A 19,332-nucleotide genomic window follows, 5' to 3' on the forward strand; every position below is an offset into this window, starting at 1 on the left:
ATGAAACCGAATCTACCAAAAATAAGCCTGACTAACCGATATAAGCCTGGCTTATACTCTAATCTTGGTTTATGGAACAGCCCCCAGTTCTCGCCATCGCTGGAAAGTCACGCCGAAATTAACTCACATTTTATTTCTTTGTTTATCCAAAGACTTTTTGTTCATTGCCTTTTCTTGTACTGTTACTGTCTTCCTTTTTTTGCCTGGTTTGCCTTCACTAACTGCATAGGCTGGTACTGTGAATTTTGCTTGCTGTTTCTCTGTCATTGTTTTGGTATTCCTAGGATCCATGCCTGTTGAATTCCTCAAATCAAACGTGCGCTCGCAAGTGGGCAGGTCATGTGTGGCAAAAGGGTGGTTGCCATGGTTGCGAGAGAGTGACAGTCGCCTAAACCAATCCTATGTTTCGTCCCGAATGGAAATAATGATCTGTGTTTAATTCAGATTAAATGGTCTAGAGTCACTAGATTTTTATACTCTTTTTATCAGAGTACTTACATTTTAATTATGCATTGATATATATAGAAAGTTTAAACAAATTTGGAAGAAAGTTGTTTATAAACCTACCCTGCCTTTAACTAGCTGAGTTTTACAGTTTTTGAATCCATTCAGCCAATCTCCGGGTCTGGCGGTAGCACCTTTAGATTAGCTAAGCATAGATCATTGAATCTGAATAGACTATTAGCATCTCGCTCAAAAATGAAAAGTTGTGATTTTGAGAGGATAGTACCTAACCACATCAGCCTAGAAACTCGCAACTTTTCATTTTCAGTCGGTCTTACTACATTATGTAACTAAGAGTCCTGGATTGTGCCCCTGCACGGCTCCAGCATGGATGAATCTAATGTTTTGAGTCTATGTCTGCATCCGAAAGCTGTAAAATGCTGTCTTCTGAGGCAACATTCCAAGGCAGGAAGGCATCAAGGCACATCCAAATCCAAATTCTGCTTTACTTCCTGTCTCCGGAGGTGCCTTCTTCTGATCTAATTTTGAAGGCATCATAGATGTGCCCTTCACTGCCTTTGATATCCCAGAGTCCCATGTGTTCCATTCCGTGATTGTTAAGCAAAATAAAGATGGCGTCTGAAAGTTGCGTTTAGTGGTCAGTTTGTGTGTAAATGTATATTTCTGACTAACATTTTGCACTTTTGATGTTATTTCTAGTTATAAATCAGTATTATAGTAATTAAATATTAGTTTAGTTATCACAATAACTAAATCTATTTTGTTGTAGATCATTAAACTGTTACGCTGCCTTCAGAAGCCTGTATGAAATCAGTTTAATGAGGTGCCTTTGTGCAAAAATGCTGCCTACAAAGTAATTGCATCATATGGCAACAAGTATTTGTATTCAGCCTATGCGTGGCTGTCAGTCACTGCACCGGTCTGGATTCTGTTAAAATAAAAAATTTCTTTGTCTTTATCTTTCGATGCCATTCTCAGTCCTTGCATGGGCCCATGGAAAGAAGTAAATGAACATCAAGCTAAGTCTGCTCACAAACTTCTTTCAGATACTTAATTAGGAATCACAGATTCTAGCCTACATCTCGGAAGTATTACCCTAATAAGAATTTTCACTGGATACATGTTTGTTCTGACAAACTGAGAAAAAAGCATTCTAATAAGTGTATACAATAAGTGTAATGATCAGTTAGCTCATTTCACTTAAAATTTGCAAATGATTATTATTGTTATACTTTGTTCTTAGATTGTTAATGTTAACATCGGCATCAGCATCAAACATATTCTTAGAGCAGAAAAGAAAATGATTGGTTTACAGATTCAACCAATAGCCGCATTTCCACTGTCGGGCCAGTGTAAGCCAGGGCTTAAAACGGGCCGGGAGGGGCTAAAAAAGCGCAGCGTTTCCACTGTCAGGGCCTGAAGTACGCTGCGCGTCACTAAAACACACCCTTTACACGCCTCTCAGGAACAACGTCACGAAACTTCATCTGTTATCTCGACTGTTATCTTTCTGTAATGATCCGCAGCGTTAAGCTCTCCAGACGCAGAGAAACTCCGCCTTTGTTCATAACCCCTTCACTAGCCCCAGCTGGCCTGCTTTGGCCCAAGGTTTTCGTTGGGCCAAAAAAACCTGGCCGTTGGCCCCGAGGAAGCCCAGATGAGGCACAATCAATCCCCGGAAGTGACAGTGGAAACGCGACAGGCCCTGGCATGCACTAGTATACCCGGTTTAAGCCTGACAGTGGAAACGCGGCTAATGAAACTGAAGCAGAGACGAAGTCAGGAAATTTGAACATGTGGAGAGAATATTTCTAAAACAGATTCGTTACTGACGCTCCGTGGGAGGCATTTAATATTTAATATCAATATTTTTATTACTGTTATTTTAAGTGTACGTACTATGTGCTGCTCTCAGGACAGGAGTACTCAAAATTCATATTACTGGTATTTATAATGAACTGTGTGCTGTTGTCAGGGCAGGAGTACTCAATATTCATATTACTGTTATTTTTAATTAACTGTGCGCTACTCTCAGGTAGTGTTGTCACGGTACCAAAATTTCAGTATTCGGTACCAATACCAGTGAAAATCCATGGTTCTCAGTACCAATTTTGGTACCAAAGCAAACACAAAAATGTGCTTATTAAAAAAAAAAAACACTTTTTATCACAAAAAATAAAGCCAATGCCATTCTTTATACTTATTTACAATTGTGTTTAAAGTTTTTCTACAAGTAATATAATTATGAAAAACTGTAAACAAGTTTCACCCAAATTTTATAAATTTTTTCAACAGTTGTAGCAGTATCACATACATTCTACTAAATAATAGTAATATTTTTAGCACAATACCTTTATGTAAAAATGAACTTTTATGTTGACGGGCTACTTTTATTTTGACACTGGTTTTACTCAAATGAAACGGTAAAATGCTTGTGAAGTGACTCAGAACAGTTCTGGTGATGTTGTTTATGTATTTATGTCCTCATTGAGATGGCAGATGCTGAAATTACAGCAAGCGTCACACGCTTCAGTCTATGTAGTAAACAAAACCGCATGTCTCTGCCATTTATTCATTCACACAGAGATGCGCAGAACATGCAGGATTCATATTTCAACCATCTTTTGCGGCTTAACATTTACAGATACTGGTTCATATGGAGATTTGATTTGACTAATTTATGCTTACTTTGACCAATTCCGTGACTATCCATATTAAAATGTATGTTTCATTTTCATGACTGGATTTTGAGATTCCGTCCACGTTTTCTGCTTCGCAGAAATCGTAGCGCTGTATGTGTCAAGAACCGGCTTAACCATCTGTACTTAAAGAAACCTGGTACTGTGACATTTTCATTTCTTTAGTACCGACTTGGTACCGAAGTACCGGGTCTTTTCACAATACTACTCTCAGGGCAAGAGTACTCAATATTCATATTACTGTTATTTGTATTGTACTATGTGCTGCTCTCAGGGCAGAAGTGCTCAATATTCATATTACTGTTATTTTTAGAGTACTATGTGCTGCCCTCAGGTCAGGAGTACCCAATACTCATATTACTGTTATTTTACTGAACTATACACTGCTCTCATGGCAGAAGTACTCAATATTCATATCACTGTTGATTAGACATTCCTGGTTTAAACTATTCAGCTGAAAATACAGTAGTCTACACGTTTTTATTTATTTATTAAATAACCTGGAAAGTCCTGAACAAGTTTCTGTGCGTGAATCTGTGGGTAGGTGTGTTTGTACCAAGAAGAGATCAGAAAAAAGATTTTGCTTTTTAATTTTTTTTTCAAATAAATAATAATGGAAGTAATTTGTCATTTATATCCTGTTTGTCATATTTATTTGTTTGATCAGTGTATTTTTGATTATTTTAATGTGACAAAGCTCTTTGAAATAACTGAAATAAAATCATAGAAAAAATACATAAGAAAGCAACAGTACAACCTTTAATTATATGTGCTGAAAAAGTTTTCTTATCGCTCCATGTCTTTTAGCCATCATTACTCAATGACAAGAAAAAAACTAACAAAAAACACTACAGTTCTATTATGAATTTTAAATTATTAAAGAACCAAAATGCATGCATACATATATATATATATATACAGTGCTCAGAGCTCACTGATTGTCTTCATGATGACCATCATCTCTCTGCTCCTGCTGGCCTCTCTGCTGCCACACATTTGACCTTCACTGGTAAGACTGATTATAAAGTAGTATATTATTATTCTTTTTTTTTTAAGAACAATTCATTTTTATTTACTGAAGAAGCTGACTTGGCAATATCTCTCTCTCAGATCATGTGATTTTTGGTATAGTGAATGGCACAGAAGCAAAACCCCACTCCAGACCTTACATGGTTTCTCTTCAGTTGAATAAGACACATATCTGTGGTGGATTCCTCATTTCTGATGAGTTTGTGTTGACTGCTGCACATTGCTGGAATGGGTGAGTTTTTTGCAGTTACAATACTTTTGGCTGACATAGTGACTCCTGTGTGTTGAAATTATCCTGACTTTCTCTTTCAACAGAACTCAGATTCTGACGGTTGTGGTTGGTGCTCATGACTTCAGGAACAGTAAGAATTCAGATCGTATCTGAGTGAAGTCCTACTGTACATCCCACATCCAAGCTATACAATTCATCTTCTTTGGAATGACATTATGCTTTTGAGGGTAATGACTTTTAATACAGTAAGTTTAGCTGTTGACAACTTCACACAAACTTCACATCACTATAATCAGCAGCAGTTTAGTCTTATAAAAGATGATTAAATTAGTTTATTAATAACAGATGTGTTTTTGAATTACAGTTACAGTCTCTTAAAAACTGTCTCTTGTCACCATCTAAAGGCGGATCATGAACACACGCATGTTTACACGCACACTTTTTGGTTCCATTTGATGAATCTGTATGTAGTGTTTACAAGAACGCAAAATAAAGTGATCGGGTTGATGTGCTTCAAGTTTCAAATTGGAATAGATTTTTTTTTCACATGTGCACACTCCACAAATAGTGAAAGTGACAGAGATAATATTGAGTTTCACAAGGGTTTTTTTATTATTATTTGTTTTTAAAAGCAGAATTAATTTTTACCCATTTATGGATACATGTTGTGCTCCTCATTTATCACGCCAAAAAAAAAAAAAAAAAAAAAAACCCCACAAAGCCCCTCCCCGCGCCCAAACTGGTTTGCCTGTGGATCCAAAACAAGGTTGTCCTGCTCCACTTCACAGTAGCTGAGTGAAAGGAGAGTTTTATAATGACAGGACACACATTTATACAACACTTAATTTAAAAATAAAAAAGAGCTGATCGTTCCGTGTGCCATACGTCATTATCTTATCTCTGCCTCACTGCTATGGAAGCACATGGGTAGCATTATTCAATTTGGAATGTAATATGCAAAATGAAATTGCAATATGTAAAATGACAATGCATTTCTGTATTTACATTTACATTTTCCAATACATTTGTGCAACGTTTGGTGCAAAATGAAAATTAAATTACATAATTTTCATTTGCCATTTCATACACCAGTTTTCATATGTAAAATGAATACTAATTTTAACGCTTTATAAGTTGCAAAATTAAAATGAAAATGTATTACAGAAATGATTAGATATGTCTAACATGTTCAAGCAAAAACTGTGGCAAAATGATCATTTAAATGCTATTTTTCTTAAATGCATTAACACTCACAGTCAAGACACTTACGATTACATTTTCATTCAGTGTCCCGCAATGAATTACTGCGTGAACAAGGCGGGGCTTGCATAATGTCAGAGACTCAAATCTCAAGAAGAGGATTCAAGTGAGAGAACATGGACAAGACAGTTGGCCCGTGTACGTTTTGATTATTTCGGTTTATGGCTTCAATATTTCATTCGCACTTGTGGGCGGAGCTGAAACGCTGCTTTTATCTGATTGGTCGAATCGCTCCAGCTTCAGCTCGGTCTTTTCATTCTTTCAGGCAGAATAAGAGTCAGTGCGAGTGAAGCACTACAATGTCTGAAACTACACTCACTGTTAATTAGCATAATATTTGAATCAGATGTAGCTGGGCACATAATTCGTGCTGCTGCGACCTGCAAATTATTTCTAGGTTGTAGTATTGTATGAATATTGTCCCACTGATAAAAACAGTGCAAATAGTTCTGTCTCCTTGGATAACAGTGAAGTGGAAATAAATATAGTTAAATTTATGAATTAAAATAAAATAGGATTTCTTGGGAAGGTAAGTCTGGCCAGTTATACACCAACACGAGTCAGACGAGTCTGAAGATCTGAGCTGAATTTGGTGAAACATTAAAGTTCTAGTCTATGTCAATTACTCTCATAATAAATAATAATAATAATGTTACCCGTATTTTTCGGTATAAGTTGCATCAGTCCAAAAATACGTCATGACGAGGAAAAAAACATATATAAGTCACATTGGACTATTAAGTTGCGTTTATTCAGAACCAAGAAAAAACATTACCGTCTACAGCCGCGAGAGGGCGCTCTGGGGTAGGCTACAGGAGCACTGAGCAGCATGGAGCTAATTTTACTATTTTTATTTAGAAATGTAACTATATTAATTTTTACAATTATTTATTAATGTCACACACACATACCTAGTGCCTTATGACTTAAAATATGAGAGTGGTAAATGTTACCGACATGGAACTGTTCAGTCTATTATTGATTTTTATTTCCACTTCACTTTTATCCAAAGAGAGAGAACTACTGTATTAATCAGTGGGACAATATTCATACAATACTACAACCTAGAAATAATTTGCAGGTCGCAGCAGCACGAATTATGTGCCCAGCTACATCTGATTCAAATATTATGCTAATTAACAGTGTGAGTGTATTTTCAGACATTACAGTGCTTCACTTGCACTGACTCTTATTCTGCCTGAAAGAATGAAAAGACCGAGCTGAAGCTGGAGCGATTCGACCAATCAGATGAAAGCAGCGTTTCAGCTCCGCCCACAAGTGCGAATGAAATATTGAAGCCATAAACCGAAATAATCAAAACGTACACGGGCCAACTGTCTTGTCCATGTTCTCTCACTTGAATCCTCTTCTTGAGATTTGAGTCTCAGACCTTCTGCAAGCCCCGCCTTGTTCACGCAGTGATTGACATGGCGGGAGGGGGCGGACACGTGATCGGCTCGGAATGCATTTTCAATGTGCACATTGAATTTTGCTACATTCATTGCGGGACACTGAATGAAAAGGCAATTGTAAGTGTGAGTGTTAATGCATTTAAGAAAAATAGCATTTAAATGATCATTTTGCCACAGTTTTTGATTGAACATGTTATCTTATGATTTCTGTAATACATTTTCATTTTAATTTTGCAACTTATAAAGCGTTACAATTAGTATTAACTGTCTGTTAGATTTACTCAAAATTAAATGTACTTCATGTTTAACCACTATAGAGACATCCGAGCCAACGGCAAATTATAGAAGATCTGGTTGGGGTGAGGCTGCTCTTGGTGGGTTCATAAAATAGCAGTAGGCTACTGAAAAGGTTCAAGTAACCAAAATAAATTCTTAAAATCAGCATGGCAACAAATGTGAAATGCCTATATCTGTATTTGTACACTTTCTGACACTTAAATCTTTAAAAACACTTACATTTCAATGCATGAGATGCAAAACATTACACCAAGTAGCATTTCAATTTATGCTATACCTAAAACTCCAACACAAGGTAGTGACAGAAAGTGTTTGTCTTCATTCTGAAAAACTAAAACCATTGGAGTCTTGGTGCATGTGCAATAGTTTATTGTTTATTGAACAAACATGAAAAAAAGATTTTTAACACTTTCCAAAATGTATTACATTTCAAATGATCTTTAAAATACAGCATTCTGAAAAGGGGGACACAAACACAACACCTGTTTTATGATGATTTTCCACTTCTATATAATTATGTTTATGGTTATGAACTGTATAGTATTCAAGTACCAAAATGTATGGTGAGCTACATAACAGTTTTAGACCAAACCATCCATAGTCTGGAAATGAGACCACAAAGATTAACAAGAACAATAGTGAGTCATCGTTTTGTCACTTATACCACAAAGTGAGAAAGAGAGAAAAGAAAAGAAAAGAAAAGAAAAGAAAAGAAAAGAAAAGAAAAAAAGACGTAGGGGCAACTCAGTGTCTCCACCCACCTATATTTATAGTGTTTTGTCAGTCAGAGCTCACTGTCTTCATGATGATCATCATCTCTCTGCTCCTGCTGGCCTCTCTGCTGCCACACCTGACCTTCACTGGTGAGACTGATTGACTAAACTGCATATTTATAAATCACTTAAAGATGTATTATCACAACCAAGATCTCAGCATGGTTTCTGGATTTTTTCTGAACTCAATAATGTGTTTCTAGGTGTTTGTAGGGTGAATAAGTTACTGTCTGTATTTCTCTCTCAGCTCGTGTGGATGTTGGTATAGTGAATGGCCGGGTAGCAAAACCCCACTCCAGACCTTACATGGTTTCTCTTCAGATTAACAAGGAACATATCTGTGGTGGATTTCTCATTCATAACCAGTTTGTCTTGACTGCTGCACATTGCAGACAAAAGTGAGGCTTTTGTTTTGTCTAATCTGCAATATTGATTGATTTTAAATGTTTTTAGATGAATTCACAGTAGTAAATGGATTTCAAAGTTTTGTCATAAAAGGAGTATGCACAATATGCGAGACACCCTTTGCTGCAGACTGTAGCGCGATGACGTCACGTATGTGTTTACCGCGCATGCGCTTGTAATTTGCATTGCGTGATGACGTTAGTTGTTTTTGGGTCGTGCGTGCATTAAAACGATGTGCATACTTAAAAGAAAACTCTAATAAAATGTTAAAGTATTGAAGAACATTAAGGTGTAAAAAGACGGGAAAACAACCATGTTTAACCCTGTTTCATCTGAGGTAAAATTATACGGAATTAAAGTTTATTCTGTAATATCTGTGTAGTATCTTACAATATATTAACATTCTGTTGCACTTTACTTCACTGTGTATATTGTAATATTACACTTTAATGGCACCTTATATTTCTTACTGAGCTAGTCAAAATGACAACAGATAAAGTACAGTCGTCGGCTATAATATTGCAGATGGTAAAACATGTGTTGTTCACAATATGATGCAATCGATCCGGTCCGAATCTGCCAATTTCAAATCACATCAGAAAAGCATTTATTTTAAATAAAAACGGAGGAAATAATCAAACCGTTTTGAGGGAGGGCTTTATTGTCCTAATATGCTGGCATCCATTTAATAATTTGAATTAAAATTATAATTTACACTCATTATTGCATACTGTTTTAGAATGTACTACAATACTGAGGTGCAAATAATTGCCACTATTTGCAATAAGTAATATAAATAGCAGAAAATCCTGCTATTTTAACATAGTGTAAATATAATCTATAGCCATTTGCTCTAAGTGTGAATAGCCACTGCCTTTCTTATTTTAATCTTTCTTTTGCTATGGTTCTTGTTTATTTATTTTTTAACTATAAATTTGGACATTTTTCTTTTGCTTTGGCAATTCTGCATGTGAAACATTTAAGCTAATAAAGTAGTTTTAAGTTCAGTTGACTAAATACAGTATATTTTGAGTGTCTGCATCCCATTTTATGCAAGGTGCCTCCAAAAAAACCAAACTGATGACAGTGATCTTTTTTTATTTATTTCAAAGAACAAAACAGAAAATATAATTGTATATACAAATATAGATTAAGAAAAAAAATCTGAACTTCACCTTCATCACTGATAAAACAATAAGTCAAGCAGTAGCCCTCAGTAGCCCTCAATTTCTTTGAATGGATAAAACCCACACAGGACTCTCCTCCTGCGACTCCTCACACAGCCAGGTGGACAGTCTTTAAATATCTCACTGCACCGGAGGCACTTGGTCAGAGAACATGACGCCCGGACACTCTGGTTCTTTTGTTCAGACAATGCACTCCAGTTCACGACACCTTATTTACATAAAAGAACAAACAATACTAAAGCAAAATTAAATCATTTTGAAGAAAGGCAGAAGAGCCATACAAGGAAAATATTTTAAATGTATTTTTAAATATATTATAGCATGGTGTTATAAAAAGTGTTATTTGCTTTGTCTGTAAACTACCTAAGAGATTTAATTTATAACCAGCATTAACACCAACTAAATTAATAAATTTTCTCAAGTCAAAATTTAGGTTGGCTTGGCTTGAGAAAGCATGGCCTGAAAGTTTGAAGTTTTTTTCAATTTGAAAATTTTACAGTTGAGGGCTATACAGTCTTTCAGAGAAAGAAAAACACATAATTACAGTACTCTAGCCACATGAAGTGGGTCTCTTCTCTGAATTTCTTCACACTGACAATGTCCCCAAAAAGTCATATTAAGACATAAGAGGGTCAATATAAGAGGTAACACTTTACAAGAAGGTGTCATTGGTAAACACTAGTTAATGTATTAATTAACATGAACTAACAATGAACAATACATGTGTTACAGTATCTATTAATCTTTGATAATGTTAATGAATAAGATTACAAATATGATATTTTTTTTTGTAATGCATGCAACCATCAACCCTTACGAAAGGAAAATATATTTACCAATATATTTCTTAAAATATATTGTGATATATTGTAATATATTATTTTCCCTTTTTATTTTCTAATATATTATATATTGGAATACTTTGAATAATATATTGATGATACATATATCATATAATATATTGCAAAATATACAAATGATTGCCGCTTTCAATATATTGCAATATATTGGAAAAAAATAAATATTAAATCCCATATATAAGAATATATGCCTAATATATTACATGATATTTTCCAATATACTGTAATATATTTTTATTTCATAAGGGAATGGCATTACTAACATTAATAAAGTCTTTCTGCTCTATTTTAAAACATCTTTAATGGTTCATTTTAGGCGAAATAAGACTTTGAAAGACCAGCATTCGAATACTATATCATAAAACATGTCATAAGTGTTTGAAATCGCACACATTTGCAATGACACTCTCTATGATTATGACCAAAGCATTCTTACAATTAAAAGCAATTTAAACGCAAATTTTTAAGAAAACAAAAATAATATCTCATATCCACCATACCTTACGAACATCCGGAAGTGAATGAACCTGGATATGCGCATTAATGACAGTCAGTACGGCGCGTACGGCGCACAATCGTATTTACGGTAAATACATATACGTTACTGCGCATGCGCGGTAAACACACGTCACGTACATACGTGACGTACATACGTGACGTACATACGTGACGTCGCCGTGCTACAGTCTGAAGCGAGGAGTACTTGCAATATGCTCTTCGAAAAGAATACAAAAATAAAAAATAAAAAAACTTTATTTTGCTACTAAGACTTTCTTTCAACAGAAATACGATACTGACAGCTGTGATTGGGGCACATCGCCTAAAGAATGAGAATGAGGGGTCTGTACGCATCGCAGTGAAGTCTTACCACAAGCATCCAGGCTATAAGCCTGGCAGACCTTCATTCCTGAATGACATTATGCTTTTGAGGGTAAAAATCTACAGACTAACTATTTTTTATTTTAAGGACTGCACAAACACTTACTTTTTAAAGTACAAACCCGATTCCAAAAAAGTTGGGACACTGTACAAATTGTGAATAAAAACAGAATGCAATGATGTTGAAGTTTCAAATTTCAATGTTTTATTCAGAATACAACATAGATGACATATCAAATGATTAAACTGAGAAAGTGTATCATTTTATGGGGGGAAAATAAGTTGATTTTAAATTTCATAGCATCAACAGATTTTAAAAAAGTTGGGACAAGGCAATGTTTACCACTGTGTGGCATCCCCTCTTCTTTTTATAACAGTCTGCAAACGTCTGGGGACTGAGGAGACAAGTTGCTCATGCTTAGGAATAGGAATGTTGTCCCATTCTTGTCTAATACAGGCTTCTAGTTGCTCAACAGTTTTAGGTTTCTTTGTCGCATCGCTTCCTCTTTATGATGTGCCAAATGTTTTCTATAAGTGAAAGATCTGGACTGCAGGCTGGTCATTTCAGTACCCGGATCCTTCTTCTACGCAGCCATGATGTTGTAATTGATGCAGTATGTGGTTTGGCATTGGCATGCTGGAAAATGCAAGGTCTTCCCTGAAAGAGTTGACGTCTGGATGAGAGCATATGTTGTTCTAGAACTTGAATATACCTTACAGCATTGATGGTGCCTTTCCAGATGTTTAAGCTGCCCATGCCACACGTACTCATGCAACCCCATACCATCAGAGATGCAGGCTTCAGAACTGAGCACCGATAACAACTTGGGTTGTCCTTATCTCTTTAGTCCGGATGACATGGCATTGCAGTTTTCCAAAAAGAACTTCAAATTTTGATTAGTTTGACCACAGAACAGTTTTCCACTTTGTCACAGTCCATTTAAATGAGCCTTGACCCAGAGAAAACGCCTGTGCTTCTGGATCATGTTTAGATATGGCTTCTTTTTGAGTTTTAGCTGGCAACGGTGAATGGCACAGTGGATTGTGTTCACCAACAATGTTTTCCATTACAGTAGCATTCCTGTATGTGATGCAGTGCCGTCTAAGTACAGCTGAAGGAGCCTGTCCTCCAACAAAAAACGTCCATATAGGTCGTTTGTACAAGCACCTTATTACGACCTATATTTACGTTTTAAAGTTAAGCGGCCTCTAGTGGGCGTTAAAATAATGACAGTATCGCGTTACGTCAGTCGTCATGAAATGACAAAACGCACGTTTATTTAAATGCAATGTGTGGTCTTTTTACACCGATCTCACAGTAATTCGTACATATTTTACTAGGTGGCTTATTCGTTCAATTGACCACACCTAACCCCACCCCTAAACCTAACCCTCACAGAAATCATGCTAAATTATGACTTATTGAGCATATACATTTTACGTGCACATCTGTTCTCTGGGATCGAACCCATGATAGCATGATTGCATATCAAGGTATAACGCAATAATCTACCAACTGAGCTACACAAAACACTAATCACAATGCAAATAAAAGAGTACAAAACATTAATATGAAAACGACCTTTTGCCGATAGGGGCGCAATTGTAGTATACGCTCTGATGGATCGTATTTCAGGGATTTGGACAAACGACCTATATGAGCGTTTTGGTTGGAGGACAGGTTGAGCTGAAGATCTTTGCCTCGGTCGGATTCGGGCTTAATGTATATCATTTTACACAGACTCGGGCCGGGCTCGGGCTCGGGCTCAGGCTCGCGCTCCGGTTTGCGATGTAAATGAGCGGTCATGTGATGTGTTTCAATTAGCATGAGAAAGATGCGGAAGTGCATGCATGAAACGGAGGCTTGCCTCTGGCGATTACGTTTTGGTTGCACCAGCAACTAAAGCAAAGTCTGAGGTCTTGAAAAGTTTTGACCATGTTTATAATGAAAATAATGAGCCAGTGGGTTATATTGCTGGATGCACCATCAGTGAGTGCAGGAACGCGCTGAAGCTTGTAAAGTGGATTCAATAGTTTTCCTACACAAAAACATGTAGGCCTAGCCTAATCTAGGTGAGTAAAGATTTTTCAAATTATAACTAAATATAAATTAAGTCTTAAATGCATAATGTAGACAGAGTAGTCTATATAGGCTAATGTTGGCATTATTCTTTTATTAAATGTCAGCTGCTAGTGGCTAAGCAAATCCGGCGGGAACCTTTTTCTTAATTTCGTTATGGCTAAAGACAATCTTAATTTAGAATTTATCTTAATTTAATTTGTTAAGAAAGACTAGTTTTTATTGGTGCGTTGGCCTATTTAAAGGCTAAATGAGCCTATGCCTAGGCTTATTTAGAGTGCTGAGATGTTACGATGTTACAGAGGACTTATTTTATTTCTTTATTCCAACTTCCACATGGCCTATAACATACTTTAGTCACGAATAAATTGTTAAAATGTATAAATGGCTCATTCTTGACAAAAGGCAAAAGAGCTGTGTGTGTGCGCACGTTTGAATAATATCGGGCTAAAACGGGTTCAGGCTTTTAAAAAGCTGTCAATCAAAATGTACTTGTCAGGCTCTTGTCCTGTCGTGCCTGACTTTTAAGGCCTTATTACAGCTCTACGTCTAAGGGCCCGAAGATCACGGGCATCCAGTATGGTTTTCCGGCCTTGACCCTTACGCACAGAGATTGTTCCAGATTCTCTGAATCTTTGGATGATATTATGCACTATAGATGACTTCCCATATACAACTTCTAACTCTTTGCAATTTTTCTCTAAAAAACTCCTTTCTGATATTGCTCCACCATTTTTCGCCACAGCATGGGGGAAATTGGTGATCCTATGCCAATCTTGACTGCTGAGAGACACTGCCACTCTGAGAGGCTCTTTTTATACCCAATCATGTTGCCAATTTACCTAATGAGTTGCATTGGTCCTCCAGCTGTTCCTTATATGTACGTTTACATTTTCCTGCCTCTTATTGCTACCTGTCCCAACTTTATTGGATTGTGTAGCTCTTATGAAATCCAAAATAAGCCAATATTTGCCATGACATTTCAAAATATCTCACTTTCAACATTTGATATTTTATCTACATTCTATTGTGAATAAAATACAAGTTTATGATATTTGTAAATTATTCCATTCCTTTTTTACTCACAATTTGTACAGTGTCACAACCTTTTTGGAATCGGGTTTTTAGTTTTTTTAACAGTGTATAAAGATCATAGAAAATGCAAGATGTAAAAATATAATGTAAAAAATATGATTCAGTATCTTTTAATGATGATGATGTTATTGCATTACAGCTACAAAAAAAAGTCAAAGAAAACAATAAAGTCAAGATTATTAAAATACCAAGACAAAAGGGAGACATCAAAGCTGATTCTGTCTGTAGTGTCACTGGCTGGGGAAGCCTACGGACTAATGGCTCAGCTAATGATCGTCTAATGGAGATGAAGGTGTATATAATGGATAACACAGAATGTGAAACAAGATGGGGAGAGATCTACTCAGTTCCAAAGATGATGTGTACATATGGCATTGGTGGATTCTGTGATGTATGTACAATTCACAGACTCTGTTCATTTATGAACTTGTTTAAACTGATATATGATTTTAAGGAATCTGTTAATTTGTGTTTCTTAACAGGGAGATTCTGGGGGTCCGTTAGTTTGTGGAGACACTGCAGTTGGTATCGTATCATTTCATGTCTTGGATCTCTGCAATTCGCCTATGTATCCTAATGTGTATACTAAGATTTCACCTTATCTGGAGTGGATCAACAAAATAATAAAAAATGTCAAGTGAATTCATGAATTTATTTCAATAAATGTATCACATGAAAATCATCAATCATTTGATGTGTTATCTGTCACGTCCATGGACTTTGTGTGTTTTTCTCCCAATGTCCTCCATTGTGACCTAGTTTCTCCCTCTCGTTGAGTTTCTTATTTGTTTCATCTGTGCCCTGTTCATTACCTCTCGTTAAGCCCTGTATTTATAGTGTTGTCTGCCTCTTGATTCCTTTTTTCTGCTGTTAAACATCCGTGTTATGTGCTACAGTACTTGAGTGTTCCTGCCAAGCTCTGTGATACCCCTTGTTTTGGATTATTAAAGATAAAAAGTATTCTGAATCTCCATCATCTCTTTGGTCCTCACAGTATCACCGTGACATTATCCTTGTCACAGCCACATATAATTACAATTTGACATTAGGGAAATGGGTAATATCTTGTTTACTTCATCATGGAGTGAAATCTCCCAAAACAGATTTCTTGTCACTGTTTATATGATCTGGACTTTAGTACAACACACACAAAGGAATTTTTTGATATATTTTATATGTTTTGGATTTTATTAAGTTGTGTCTCAGACAAACTTGCACAAAACTATTAAAGGTCCCGTTCTTCGTGATCCCATGTTTCAAACTTTAGTTAGTGTGTAATGTTGTTGTTGTTAGAGTATAAATAATATCTGTAAAATTCTAAAGCTCAAAATTCAATGCCAAGCGAGATATTTTATTTAACAGAATTCGCCTACATCGAACGACCAGTTCTTTCATTACAGACCACTTTCTTCATTAATGACATCACTAAAACAGTTTTTTGACTAACCTCCGCCCACAGGAATACACAAAAAGGGGGAGTGGTCTTCTCCGATGGAGAAGAGGAAGAGTTGCGTTTGTAGAGTGTGTTTGTCGCCATGTCGTCAAAACGCTGATATTTTCATCTCGGAGTCCAATAACCTTTGTTTGGCCTTCCCAGGGACGCTGTACTTAGAGATCAATGGCTACAATTTATGTTTAACTCGGTTCCCGAAAATTATAATCCACATGTATAACTATGTGCAGCACATTTTGCTGAGGACAGCTTCCTCAATCTCAATCAGTTTAATGCCGGATTCGCACAAAGATTATTCTTGAAAGATGGAGCAGTTCCCTCTTTGTCTGGAGAAAGCGTTGTTTATGGACCACAACCGGTAAGTATATTTTATTATTTAATTTGGTGAGTTTAACTGTTTCTGTAACTTAGCTTTGTTAACTAGATGGTAGGGCTGTGCAAAAAAATTGAATGCGATTTTCATGCACATCTCATCAGTAAAAACGCTCCTGTGATTAGAAGTACATCTCCAGCACGTGCATTCAGATCAGGATTGCCAGGTTTTCAAAACAAATCCCGCCCATTTGCTTCTCAAAACTAGTCCAAAACTAGCCCAATCGCGTTTCCAGGAGGGCAACGTGCACTAAGCTGATGTCGAATCACAACACAGGAACCGCTGGCACAATCAGAACTCATTACGTATTTCTGAAGGAGGGACTTCATAGAACAAGGAAGTCATCAGCGCGTTTTTATGACAGTGAAAACAGCGCTATACAGATAAGTGAATTGTGTGTAAAATACTGTGTTTTTATACATGCAAAACATGAACACATGTTATATTGCACACTGTAAACACAATCAAAGCTTCAACACGAAAAAAGTGATCTTTAAGGTTTATTAGAAAGGCCATCAAATAATCTGTCTATGATTTTATTTTTTTATTTTTTTTTATAATTTTTTAATAAAAAATGTTGTAAATTTGGTCAACTAATATCTGCTCAATTTTTAACTCAAATCTCCTCCCCACTCCAACCCCCCTAGTGTGATTATGAGCCTATGCTTTTCCGTGATAGAAAAAGCTAATAAAAAAAATGCAGTTCATTCAATTCTCCAGTGTTCATTTTGGTTCATTCCAGTGGACATTGCTAGTCTATAAATGAATAAATCACAACTCATGCAGACATTGCTTTTATTGGTTGATGTAGTTTGTTTGTGGCAAACTTTCACCATCGTGTGAAATTCTTTATTCTGTGGATTTGGCCATGAAAATTCAACAAACAATGGTAAATATGGAAGAATATTCAATAGTAAGGACATTTTTTCAAAAGCAATTGCAAATTGTATTTTCAATTGCGTTTTCCACATTTCCACAGTTTCACATTTCACGAACGTGCAGTGACTGCCACTTTTCAAAAAAAAAAAAAAAAAAAAAAAAAGTGAAGTGAAGTGAAATTCAGCCAAGTATGGTGACCCATACTCAGAATTTGTGCTCTGCATTTAACCCATCCGAAATGCACACACACAGAGCAGTGAACACACACACACACTGTGAGCACACACCCGGAGCAGTGGGCAGCCATTTATGCTGCGGCGCCCGGAGAGCAGTTGGGGGTTGGATGCCTTGCTCAAGGGCACCTAAGCCATGGTATTGAGGGTGGAGAGAGCACTGTACATGCACTCCCCCCACCCACAATTCCTGCCGGCCCGGGACTCGAACTCACAACCTTTCGATTGGGAGTCCGACTCTCTAACCATTAGGCCACGACTTCCCTTCGAATGTATGTCGAATGTATGTCGATTCCCATGTCGAATTTTCAAATGTAAAAGCAAATTGTATTTGTAATTGTATTTCCAATGTCTTTCCCTGTCGTAATTAAATATCAATACTAATAACCACATTTGATTTTTCAATCTCTCAGAATCATGCATGTAACGCAAATGTAAACGGTAATGCAAGATTTGCAATAGCATTTGGATTATGTTACAATTTATGCACCCACATGTGGAAAACGCAATTAAAAATACAATTTGCAATTGCTTTTGAAATTTTTTTGAATTTTCTTCCATAGGTAAATGAGACCTCATTAAAAACAAACAGATATATTCAGAAGCTACATTTAGGAGGAGTGAGAAACATGTTGGTGGCTTTTCCCAACTAGTCTTTCATTCTGAGGTTTTTCAAAGTTTCAAGAGATAAAATGTCAAATGACTTCACTATCTATCTAGGTAACACAAAAGAGCGTACGCTGCCTGCGTACAGCTCATATTCTCCAGAATGGCGCTACGGTAATGCTGAGAGACACAGAAAAGACAAATTGTTGAGTAAAGTTGTTATTATTGTTTTCTTCGCGTACAAAAAATACTCTTTTTGCTTCATAACGTTATGGTTGAACCACTGATGGCAGATGGACTATTCTGACTATGTCTTTCATACATTTCTGGACCTTGACAGTGTAAGTTACTAGGCAGTGTATGGGACAATCACAAGGTTCTTGGTTTTCATCCAAAATATCTTAAATTGAGTTGTCAAGATGAATTGAGCGTTTACGGATTTGGAATGACATTGGGGTAAGTGATTAATAAAAAAAAAACATTTTGGGGTGAAGTAACCCTTTTAGGTTATTTATAAGGTATTGTGCTCCAAAATAAAAATAAAATTCATATTTTGAAGATATAAGCATTCAAAAATTAGCCTTTCAACCAATATGGATCAATGATTTTGATGACATCACCCTACAATTCAGCTTCTCATCTAACATTTCTGTACAATCAAATGCTCTAGAATCTTGAGCCCCCTGTCCCTTATAAATACATGCTGAAACTGTGGCTGGAACCGCTCACTTGTTTACAGAATTTGTATTTTCTGTATGGTGAATGGAATGTAGTGTATTATATAGGGTATATGGAACGATTCAGACAGTTTAAATATGCTTTCCAGGGGCGGACTGGCCATTGGGAGCACCGGGACATTTCCCGGTGGCCTGATGGTCAGTCCTGGCCACAGACGCAGCAAGTTGCTGCAAAATCCCAGCAATGTTCGCCAGTAAGGGAGCAGGTCGGTCAGAATTACATTTATATTTACTAGGGATGGGACGGTTCACTGAAAAAACCAAACCGCTCAATTCTCCACACAGGCCCGTCGCGACAAGGCAGGCAAACCAAGCAATTGCTTGGGGCCCCGAGCTGCCCTGGGGCCCCAAGACAACGACTGGTTAAGAATAAAATGC

The 19,332-nt window shown here is 36.6% G+C and overlaps 1 protein-coding gene across 1 annotated transcript; it reads left to right on the plus strand.

The window, feature by feature from the left end:
- Positions 1–3,483: 3,483 nt before the first annotated feature.
- Positions 3,484–15,598, plus strand: LOC132136753 (granzyme B(G,H)-like). The gene is made up of 8 exons (XM_059547383.1): positions 3,484–3,505; positions 4,275–4,425; positions 4,509–4,555; positions 8,108–8,257; positions 8,415–8,565; positions 11,403–11,550; positions 14,813–15,064; positions 15,156–15,598. The coding sequence occupies exons 1-8, from the start codon at positions 3,484–3,486 to the stop codon at positions 15,312–15,314; spliced, it is 1,080 nt and encodes a 359-aa protein (XP_059403366.1). The 3' UTR covers positions 15,315–15,598.
- Positions 15,599–19,332: the final 3,734 nt, after the last annotated feature.

Source organism: Carassius carassius, unplaced genomic scaffold (genome assembly GCF_963082965.1).
Source record: "Carassius carassius unplaced genomic scaffold, fCarCar2.1 SCAFFOLD_83, whole genome shotgun sequence".
NCBI classification, from domain to species: Eukaryota; Metazoa; Chordata; class Actinopteri; order Cypriniformes; family Cyprinidae; genus Carassius; species Carassius carassius.